The 12246-nt window shown below is 38.1% G+C and overlaps 1 protein-coding gene across 1 annotated transcript in view; it reads right to left on the bottom strand.

Annotated features, from left to right (window-relative positions):
• CNTNAP4 (contactin associated protein family member 4) overlaps positions 1 to 12246 on the bottom strand; it is a 292066-nt gene that overhangs the window by 39129 nt on the left and 240691 nt on the right. Inside the window, exon 16 of the mRNA XM_077816377.1 lies at positions 1731 to 1901. Coding sequence (XP_077672503.1) covers positions 1731 to 1901 — 171 coding nt within the window. The remainder of the gene's footprint in view (positions 1 to 1730; positions 1902 to 12246) is intronic.

The raw sequence follows: 12246 nt of genomic DNA, 5'->3' as shown, positions 1-12246 counted from the left end.
CTTCAAACGCTACTTAAAACAAAACACTAGTTTTTTAAAACCCTTTAGGATGTAGATGGGATCAAGATATCAGAGTTCTTCACTTTTTAAATTTGAAACTACCTTGAAACTTTTTATAATACCTTTAGATCCACTTTGACCAACTTTGCATGGACTTACACCTCATACATGGAATCCCATTGAAATCTATGAAGTTGCATATAATGTTAATCGGCACAAAATTTGGCTACTGTTCAGTACCCTGCACAGAGCAAAACAAACACCTGAGTTTAAAAGAAGAGCTACCACAGTGTCTGCCTTGTAATTAAAAGGAGCCATATCTTGAAATCAATGTCTAAGCAGAACTCCACTTTGAAGTTAATGACCAGTTTTGCTCAAAAATGGTATTTGGCACAAGAAGACAGATGTTTCAAGACTGTTTCATATTAAAATGGGAAATGGGGTCAGGGCACGGGGACTTGCCCTGCTCCGTCCACCCTACACTTCAGCCAGGGAGTGGGATCACGGCATGGGGGCTTGCCTCGCTCTGCCTGCCTGGCGCTCCAGCCGGAGGGTGGAGTCGTGGCACAGAGAGTGGCTGGAGCACCGGGCAGGCAGAGTGTGGCAAGCCTCCATGCACTGACCCTCTCCCTGGCTGGAGCACTGGGCAGGCAGGGGGAGTGAAGCAAGCCCCTGCACCCTGACCCCGCTCCTCAGTAGGAGCACCTGGTGGGCAGAGCATGTTGGGACGCAGACTGCTTAATAGGTGTATGTAGATGATGGTGGCAAAATTGAAGAAATATTTTCTTTTATCCTGCACAATAGTGGCATAATTTTTTTTTTTAAATAAAAAGCCATTCTGTGTCAAAACTGGTCCAGTTCATCATGGGTCTTCCACTACTAACATTCTTCCCTCTGGCTTCACTAGTCACAAGTCATCATTGAATAATATGGACGTTTACCAAACTGGGTATGTCTGAGGGAGAGTTATGAGGATTGTGATGGGTGGAGGTAGGCATGAAATAGGTGTGTATGAATATAAGTATTTATGACAAGAGATAAAGAATCTTATGATCTCCAACAGAACTGGATAGATTCTGTGTGTGAAGGGGTGGCTGAATTTCTCCTATTTAAGCTCTGTCTACACTGGCAAGTGAAAGACAGAACTTTTGTCATTCAGAGGTGTTAAAAAACACCCCCCTCCCAAAAAAAAGACAAAAGTTTTGTTGATGACAAGCACTGGTATGAACAGAGCTTTGTTGGCAAGAGAGACAACACTAACACTGCTTGTTGGGGGTGGAAGTTTTTTGTCAGCAGGGCAGTTCTCTCCTGTCGACAAACAGCAGCTATACTGTGTAGTGTAGACATAGCCTTAGTATTCATCCAAATGCTTTCCTATCTGGATGTGTATTTTCCACCTCATTATACCACCTCATTGTTCCAGAGTATCAGCATCTTGAGCTTGGAATATCAACATACCACAAGAATGTCATTATTGCATCTGAGGTTCTGCTCTGAAATGCTAAACAAGAGCATATTATTGAAGTTTTCTGTATTTCATGGCTCTCTAGGCTATTACATCATTGACTTTACACCAAGTCACACAGTTCTAACCTAAGACAATTCAATTATACTGTTGCCTAATATGGAAAAATACGTTCTCTCTCTTTGAATTCAGCATTACAAAGTGCTAATTTTTGACAATCTAAATGAAAGTAAAAACCAAAACCTGTTTATTAAATATGACTTACAATGCAGCTCTATCCTTATGAAGTCTTTAATCCCCAGGTTCTCTAAAAACATGCCAGAGGAAGCTGTAGTCTTAAAGAAAAATGACACATCTGCACTGAGTTCTCCATGGAAAGTAGGGAAATGAAGATATGAGGCCTCAGTATTGAAGGAGGCTGAATTCCAAAACGTCCCTGGTTACAGCAAAACAAAACATTAAATGAAACAGCAATGTCTAATATTGTTTTAATATGGTTTTAACCTTTACAACTAATGAAGCAAAGTACCCAATGCAAGAAACAGTTTGTAATGTATGTCACTATGCATCTCTACTCTTAGAAGAACATGTAAACACTGATTTTATATGAACTGTGATCATAGCCCTGCTATAATATGTTACATGTGTGATCATTGGTGGAATTGTCACTCATAATCAAGAAGAAAAACTTAGTTTATACACATAGGGCTGGACCCTGCAGTTGTTGAAGGCAATGGGAGTTCTTCCACTTACTTCAAAGCAGTAGGATAAGTCTCTTAATTTCTATGGAAGTAGTTAACTAGAGTCCACAGTTTTTTGCCCTTTAATTGATTACATATTAGGGACTCATACTGCTTTCTTACTCTCATGAGTAGTCCGACTGAAGTCAATGTGACTACTTGAGTAATGGTTACAAGGTCAGATCCATAGATTCCAGTGGTCTTATTTTTCCATCAGCTGATATTTCATTATAATTTGTTGAATTTTGCTCTCAACTATTCAAAAGCCTATTTAAAACCCCTAATAGAACTAAATCTAATGGGGATGTGCTCTACATTCATGAGGCCCAATTAGAAATACCTTGTTCTTATTACTGAATTCTTACATGTAAATGTATCTTTTTAATAAGCTATATTGCTTTCTAAATCAAATGAGGCATCCAATATCTTCTTATGTAATTGAACAAGTCCAGTGCATACTTTCCTGCTAATGCTGTGATTTAGTATGAAATAGATGCAAAAATATGACTTTAGCTCCAAGCACTCTGAATTTTTGAAAAAAATCCAAATTTTCTAAACTTTTCTCTTACCTGCAATATATATCTATAGAACACATTGTGCCCTTAGGGGCATCATGCAAACCCATCAAAGTTAACAAAAATACTCCCTTTGACTTCAGTGGGATTTGAATCAGGGTTCTGATCCTCACAAAGCTCTCACTGATTTCAACATTTTTTTTGAGGGGGGGAGGGGTGTTTGTGTGTGTGTGTGGGGGGGGGGGGGGGGAGAGGGGTTGGTGTGCGTGCGTGTGAATCGGTACCACATCCCAGGCTCTGCATTAGAGTTTGAAGGGAATAATTTTGCTCTTAAAGAGAAATTCCACATGTTAATCTTATTGTCTGCTACATCCATTGCCTCCTCTGTGAAGTAGTGGAGTGACTATACCTGACCTCATATTTAGCTTTCTCCCCCTCAAATGTGGGTACTGCAGATCGGGCCTTTTGAGGGCTTTGGAGAGTGACACTTCTCCAGTACATAGTCAACATTCAATCAAGAGCTAACCCCATATCTGGGATATAACTGTGTGTCTTTTTGGTTGAAGGTCCTCTACTCCAGCTAATCCTGACAACTAGAACACAGCCTTTCCGCCAGAGACAGCAGCCAGATAACCCAGATATCCAGCCTCCCTGTCTCTGGGAACTGGAGAGGCAGAGAGCCCAGGTGCCCAACCTCTCTGGCCTGAGAGATGAAGAAGGACTCTGAAAGCTGGGGAGGCACAGAGTGAGAGCAATCAGCTTTGGCAGCCCTCCTGAAAAGCTTTTGTCAATTTCACTTTCTGACTGCTGGCGGAAAATGAAATCGACAAGGGCCTTCCGAATGGTCATTTGTCATCCCAATGGAAAAATGGAATTTTTCGATAAAATTGAAGTTTACTTGTGGAAAATTTTGGTTTTACAAAAAGGGCCTTTTTGATGGAATATAATTGCAATGAAAAAAATCCCAACATTTCTTCTTACAAGATTATTTAATTACTCCCTACACCTATGTGCACCCCAGGTATTCTTCCTGCACTGTTCCTATTGAAAATGTGGAAGTATCTGTAGAAGCACCATTTCCACAATAACATCAGGATACAACAGTGTAGGGGGATCCTTCAGTAGCACAGCGTTGACATTGTGGCATTGTGCCAGCCACTCCCTGTGACTGGTGTAGATGCCACAGCAAGGGAAAAGGATCATACCTGCAATCTGGCACTCCTCAGATGGCATAATAGATGCGTGGGGCTGTTGCCTGGCAGTATAAGTTACAGCAATAATCAGGCCAATGTTATGTACATCAGAGGAGCAGTTAAAAGATGGCCCAGGACTGGGGGAGTAAAAGAGTCGCTTTTCACCTGACTCTCTTGAGTTGTGTTGTGGGCTCCTGAGCTGCAGTCAAAACCTGCATAAATCCCATGGGAGGGAAAGAAAACAAATGGAAGAAAAGACCTAATATCTAGAGTCATTTCCTTTAGTCTCTTTTTTTTTCACGGTCTCAGGTCATATTGAACTTCGCTGCAAGTATGATTAGTGCATGTTTCAGAGTAACAGCCGTGTTAGTCTGTATACTCAAAAAGAAAAGGAGTACTTGTGGCACCTTAGAGACTAACCAATTTATTTGAGCATAAGCTTTCGTGAGCTACAGCTCACAGTATGCATCCGATGAAGTGAGCTGTAGCTCACGAAAGCTTATGCTCATATAAATTGATTAGTGCATGTACTAGCTATTTAATAAATAGTGGGCTAGTTGTTGCCAGTAATTCAACACAGTTGGAAATTGAAGACTAGCAATTCATATAAAATGGGTTAAACATTGCTGGCAATTAGAAGGGAAAAAAAGACAATTGTCCATCATAGAAATTATGTGATTAGCTCCAATGAACCATTTGAATATGCATCTGAGTGGCAATGGGGCGTTTAGTATGGGAGATTAGATAATTTCACTCGGTCATCATTTGACAAGTGAATTAGAACATTTTAAGGTAAAAGGTAGAAAACTTCCCTTCTCTTTCGATTATGATAGCTCTGATCTGTTTTTGAGACCCTCATATGGAAAGTGCCACTGAAGTCCAAAGTTGAAAGTTTAATTCTTCCTATTCCTCCCTTACTTCATCTTTCTTTTCTTTTTACTGCATTATCCCAACCCTGAAACAGATACATAAAGTATTTAAGAATATTAAGATATTAAAGGGATAGCCACAAAAAGACCCCTATTAGAAGGAAATATATAGAGCCAGATCCTCAGCTGCTGTAAATTGGTGTGGCAAAAGAGATACTTCAGTGTACAATACTTGAGGATCTGGCCTACAGTCTCCTGTGTAGTAAGCTGAGACTAACACCATGGAATAAGAAAATCAACTATATTTAGCATTTTATTTGAGATGGTAAGACTTGAATCTCCACAGAACTAAAGAAAAAGTAGAAGAAAGGCAGCCTTGTTTGCTATAAATAAAACAACACCCATATCCATATTGCAAATAATACTTTGCTTTCAAGATTTCAGAGATTTATTAAAGGGAAACATTCATTAACAAATCATCTTTTATCTTACCAATTTTAAAATAAAACATAAAAAGACAGGAAGAAAAATGAAAACATGGCAGTCAAGTTAGTAGTTTTGAACGCTACAAAGCTAATCAAAAAGGACTCCTTCACAACAATTTCTTAGTTGTAAAAAGTCATTGGAGCTGTCTAATATTTATATCAGAACACAATTTTTTTTTTATTTGTAACAGCTCCTCTGTTGATACTTTTAAGTGCTGTATCACACGCTTTATGTGTGAAACTCCAGCGGGGATCAAAGTGAAGGAAAAAAAGTAAACAAAACCAAATAGCTTCCAGTGGAAAACAATTTACAGTTTTTAATACAGATCAATTGGCAAAAAGAATATAGTTTTCTGTAGATGTCTCCTGCAGATGTGTATTAGGGCTGGGGGAGGCAAGACAAAACTCTGCCTGGCATGGCACAAAATTTACCCATCTCTTATAGATAAGTTTAGCTAAAGCACAGAATTGGTAATCAGGAAATCTAGATTCTGTTCTTGAAAATGCCACAGATTTCCCATGTGATGATGAGTAAGGTATTTTAATCCCCATCCCAGTTTCCCCAGGTATAAAATGGAGATAATACTGTCCTATCTCAGAAGGGTGTAGTGAAGCTTAATATATTAACATTTCTAATGTACCCAGAGATCACCCAATGCTACTACTGTATATAAGAGCCAAATGCTGGTCCCACTTAAGTCAGAAGCTTTGTGTTCCATCTAAAGTCAGATCCTTACCATGTTTACATGCACATTATTATCATTACTTTATAAAGCTGTACCTATTGAAAATTGAAGATCCTGCCAAGCCTTATAGCACTAGTCCAACTGACTTCAGTGAAACTACCAGCATGAGTAAGGCATGCAGGATTTAGCCCATTGTCTCTATAGATGAAGGGGCTCTTTGGTCTAGTCCACTCCATTTTGCCTTCTAGCCTGATAGTCTGATTTTGTTTCTATTGTTTCTATGTGGATGTGGTCACTGCTTCCCAAGTGCCCCCTCATGGCCTTGTGGTACCTTGTGGTACCTTGTCTCAGTTTCACTTTCCATGGGGCATCTTAACCTCTGCAGCCCCCCATCCAATGGTATTCAAAACAAGGTTCCCAATCTAAGATTCAATTTATTAAATCATGCCAACAAGGTGGCATAAACCAATCAGAACTCACAACAAAAAAGAGTCTTCGTCCCCGTCTAAGGCTGAGCCCAGCCCCTTGTCCCTACGGATCTGTCTTCCCTTCACAGTTCACAAACACTTCTGTCCCAGGCCTAAGCTGAGCACAGCATCTCCCATTTTCCTGCTCTTTTAGCAGTAACTCCCAGGCCTTCTTGTCTTGAGTTTGGCATTCTTAGCTTTCTCCACAGGCCTCTGTTTTATGTATCCCGGGTCTGATCAGTCACATGCTCTTCACTATTTTCTCCACCTGGGGACATAAGTTGATCTTGTCACATATGGAGCTGAGGTCCATCTCCCCTTAAGGTGGCCATATTGTGGCCTCCTATATAAAAGTACATTAGAAAAATGATTTTTCCCTGTTGTGGAAAATTAGGGGCGGCGGTAGTGGTGCTGGTAATAATCAAACTCTACTACTTACATGTCTTATTCACATCTGTTTCTTTTCACGTTTACCCAACATTTCTTTTGATGATGCAACATGGAAAAAATCCCATTTGCTCAGCAGAGCAGTGTGGAAGGCAGAATTACTAAAATTCTGCAAATTACTTCTTCTGAATGGATCTTCTAACATTCCAAAATCTGGCAACTGTTTGCCTTTGATAATTTGTGAGTACAGCTGCCTCATCTGTATCGCTACTTCTAGCTCCCCTGTACAACAGCTTATTATAAAATTCATAGATTATAAAGCCATAAGGGACCATTGTGATTATCTCGTCTGACATACTGTATAAAACAGGCTATGAGACTTTCCTGAATTAATTGTTGTTTGAACTAGAGCACTTCTTTAAGAAAAATATCCAATGTTGATTTAAAATTTTCCAGTGATGGAGAATCCATCACTTCCTTTGTTAATCTAGCAATTAATTTCTCTTGCTGTTAAAAAATGTACAACTTATTTCTAGTCTGTATTTGTCTAGCTTCAACTTCCAGTCACTGGATCTCACTATACATTTGCTAGATTAGTGAGACCTATGTTATCAAATTTCTATTCTGCATGAAGGTCATTATAGATTATGATAAAATCACCCCTTCACCTTCTATTTTTTTTATCTAAACAGATCAAGTTCCTTGAGTCTTTCACTATAAAGCATGTTTTTCAATCCTGTAATCATTCTTGTGGCTCTTCTCTGAACCCTGTCTAATTTAGCAGTCTCCTTCCTGAGTTGTGGACACCAGAACTAGACACAGTATTCCAGTAGGAGTTGCACCAGTACCAAACACAGAGGTAAAATAACCTCTCTTCTCCTACTCAAGATTCCCCTGTTTATGCTACCAGAAACTGTATTATCCCTTTTGACCAAAGCATTGCACAGTGAACTCTTGTTCAGCTGATTATCAGCCATGATCCCCAAGTCTTTTTCAGTCACTGCTTTGGAGGATAGAGCCCCACATCCTGTAAGTATAGCCCACATTATTTTTTTCTAGGGTGTACAACTTTACATTTGGCCATATTAAAACACACATTGTTTGACTGTGCTCATCTTACCAGATTGTTCTGTATCAGTGACCTCTCCTAAGGAGCATGGATCAGCGTTCACATCACACTCCACATCAGTACCCGGCCCAAGCCAGGGAAGATAGTGATCCAACCAGCAGACCAAATTTGATGATGTATCCTGGCCACATGCCACTTGAGATGTGTTGCGCATACACTAAGAAGTGACCTCGCCTTATTATTTACTATTCTTCCACTCTTTATCAGTGATGTTTTTCTCTTTTCTTCCAGATCATTGATTAAAAATGTTAAATAGAGTAGGGCAAAGAACCAGTCCCTGTGGGACACCACTAGAAATACACCTGTTTAATGATTATTCCCCACTTACAATTATATTTTGAGTCTGATTTAGCTAGTATGTAATTCATTTATAATGTGTGCATTGTTGATTTTGTATTATTCTAGTTTCTTGATCAAAATGTTGTTTGGAATGAATAAAGCTGTGCAAATTTCTGATTTATTGGTTCATGGCCATACCAAGCAAACAAATAAATAAAAAGTTGAAAAAAAAAAAAGTTAAACAAAAAGTTGAAAAATACATTCTTTTCAGGTCACATGAAATATTTTATTCAACCAGAAATTTGTTTAATTTTTGAGCTTTTAAAAACTTTTTAAAATAAAAAATTAAAATAAATTTCAAAAATGAAACGTAAATTTGAATAGAAAAAATACTTTCTTTCAAAAATGTCAAAACAAAATGTTTTCACTTTTTTTTAACTGAAACAATGTGGTAAAATTGACACAAATGTATGACATATTTTGGTTCATCCTAATCTACACTTGAAAGATCTGTCTTTGTATAATTTATGAATTTTGGTTCATTTTAAGAAGTTGCTGTGTCATTCAATGGATGCGGTGTCAGCCTTTTGTTATCAGGGCTGGCGTCCCATCTCTCCTAGTACAGAGACAATGGAGACACATTAACATTAATAGCTCCCATTCAAATGGAAGTACATCAGGATAATGGGATGGTTGATGCCTACAGGAACTAGAAGGAATGGAGTCACAGAGAAGGTCCTGGATCCTCACTCACTCAAATCCCAAAGAAAGCTCAAGAGCAGTGAGGAAACTGAGGCAGGGATCTGTTTGCAAGTGTATCTTAGTTTGCCTAGATATGTATATCGCTTGTGCTGTCTAAAGTAAAAAGTGATTGTGTAAGAAACCCTGTGAAAATTCTGTGTCTTTGCTTCCACTATCACATGTATTTGAAGGGATAAAGCATAAACCAGAGTGCCCACAAAGTTGGAACTCTGGGAAGAGTGTACTTAAGCTATTGGGGTGTCTGGGAGAGCTGGCACTAATCTCAGGACCTATACAGTTGGGCTGTGGTATCCCAGCTCTCAGAAGGGGATGCTAGACACAGGATCTCTACCCCAAGAGTGTGTCTGGAGACACAAAGGCAGAGGCAGTGCCTGGACTCTGCTCAGACTCAGCAAGCCAAAATCACACAGGTCCAAGTACTGGGATTCAAACACAGGAACCCGGTGTGTATCTCACAGGGGGAGCTTGACCAGGACTGTGACAATTGGCATTAATTATATTACCTTCCTTTAATTCTGTATTAACAGAGCCCCATATAAACTATTCCAGTATTTTGCCCACGATCTATGCACAGTACTAGCTTTCTTCCAGTCCTCTGGAACTTCCTCAGTGTTCCAAGATGTATTGAAAACTAATATCAATGGTCCAGAGAGCTCCAAAAACCCTAGCACACAAGTTATCTGGACCTGCTGATTTATAAATGTCTAGCTTTAGTAGCTGCTGTTTCCATTCCAATAGTAACTAAGGAGGATGTTAAAAGTATTTCACAATCACCATATGATATTAATGCATCACTTGGCTTTTTCCCAAAAATAGAACAGAAATATTTATTGACACTTCTGCCCTGCTTGCATTATTACTGACAATTCTAACATTTCCATGGGCCAATATCATTGCTGGGATTCCCTTTGCACTCAATAAGTTAAAAAAAACCAACAAAAAACCCCCTCTTCTTCTTATTGTCCTCAACTCTGCTGATCATAGATTCATTTAGTCTCTTTATTTTCACGAAGCCCAACTACTATGTCAAATCTGACACCAAAATTGTGAGATACAATTTATTAGGTACACTAGAAAGTGCAAATAGAAATTTATGGAGGAAAATGGAGAAAGCCAATAGCAGATAGCCCAAGAATATATTGTCAAGAGAGAAAGGTGTGGCTTGGTGTTCTGAGCAGAGGACTGAGAGCTATGAAGTCCCTTGGTCTGACCATAGGTACTTGAGAATCCCACAACCTCTGTGGGTCAAGTTCTGCACCTGTGAAATGGAGATAATATATATACCTTTATCAGGTGTTCTGAGAGAATTAATTAATCTTTGTATGACAGATGATGATCTATAGATATAGATGTGGTAAGCATTATATTTATCTCTAATATTGTATTGCCTTGACATATTCCTGTCATATCTTAGCTTGACTTCTGGTCCACATTAGTGTTTAGAAGCTATGGAGTATATTTGTGTAAATGATAGCCAATGAGGATAAACAAACACCTTAAAAAAACCCCTATTTTATTCACCGTGTCATATTGTTTAAGCCAATTCAGTGCACTGTTTGCAGATCTACTTCATTTTGATATTTACCATAAACAATTATTTTTCATATATGTATAGATGATTAATGGACCATGAGATTTCACAACCTTCCAGCGTTTGAATGGAGCCTAGGGTACGTATGTCAAGAATGGAACTAAACATCCTCCCTCAGCCCCTTCTGAAGAGTATGCCAGTGAGCAATTATGATACTACAAATTTCTGTCTGTTAAAAAATAATAAAGGATATAGGTAAATAAAAGGATATCCCCTTTGAAGTGGAATCACATAATTCAGTGTTCGACAGTGGCGGAAACAGAAAGAAGCAAAATCTCTCTGATGAGCACTCAAACCACGGATGTGAGTCCAAGAATATTTATTTGTCCTTGTTAAACAGCACTTCTGAGAAATGGTTATTTGCTATGAGATCTTATTTGTGTTGTTCTCCTGCCCAGAAGTGCAGAACAAAATATATGTTACTACAATGCTTACAATTAGAATGCCATGGATGTTTTGCCATTGCATAGTACCAAATATCTTACTGGTACTCTGCATTATTCTTTAAAAAAAATTAAAAAGTAGCTCAAATATTTTTCCACTAATCTAAAAGATGTGTTGTTTGTGTTTTACAAAAGAGCTTTCATTAATCTGTGTTCCCTTTGGCCTTATTTTGTCAGTTTTATCTGACTTCAAATTTAACACACTATAATATATAGAAAATTGTGTTCAAGCATAAGGTGAAACTATGTCCTAGTCATCGCATGGTCAGTGGAAATAATATTCTTATAGGTCACAGCTGTTCATTTTTTCCCAGGAAATCAATTGTTAAAGAGCAATCTTTGGATTCATTCTCTTTAATATTATCCAGACAGAAAGATTTCACTGATCCTAACCTAGTGTAGGACCTGGTAGTACTAGTTTGGAACATAATATCCCTTAGCACAATTTTCTCAGCCACACCAGTGCCCATTTTAGCTATGTACTCATAGTATCTCAGGTCCTTTAAAATATGATATGAAGACACCAGATAAAAGGAGTGTTGTAAATTAGTGGCCTGCATGTCCAGTAAGCGGTGTATTTCTCCCAAGACACTGTAGCACATCTTAATCATCTCTGCACAGTCATGCTTTAACCAAAAATTGAACATCATAACACAAAAACCGTGAGTCACAATGCCTTCATGCAAACTATTCAAACTAGATCCATCATTACCTCTGATCTACCTCCTCATATGTATAATACCTAATTTTAAATGCATCCTGCTTCCTTGAAGATAGAGCTAGGTGAAATTTTTCAGACAAAATATTTTTGAAAAAATGAAGATTTGGCAACACTAAAACATTTTGCAAAGTTCATGTCTATTTCACCAACTTGTTCATTTGAAAAAGAAACATTTTAAAAATAATTTGAAACATTTAGTTTTGACACATAGTAAATGAAAAATTTCAATTTTTCAAGTTGAAATTATTTTTCATTTCAAAATTTCCTTCATTTTTATTTTCAAAAATTTCAAAAACATGAAAAAGACGTTAAAAGTCAAAACCAAACACTTCATTGGACCCGAAATATATGTATATATATATTTACTTTTTGATTCTCCAAAAATTTCAAATAATGTCATTTGAATGTAGATGTAAAATTATTTTTTATTTACATTTTCAGAACTGCCAGCAAACTGAAAAATCTGTTATTTGCACACCTCTGCTTGAAGATCCTGTCACTCTCTCCCTCATTT

Source organism: Eretmochelys imbricata, chromosome 5 (genome assembly GCF_965152235.1).
Source record: "Eretmochelys imbricata isolate rEreImb1 chromosome 5, rEreImb1.hap1, whole genome shotgun sequence".
Classification (NCBI taxonomy): Eukaryota; Metazoa; Chordata; order Testudines; family Cheloniidae; genus Eretmochelys; species Eretmochelys imbricata.
Note: the sequence above shows the minus strand (reverse complement) of the source record. Positions and strands in the feature narration are given on the sequence as shown.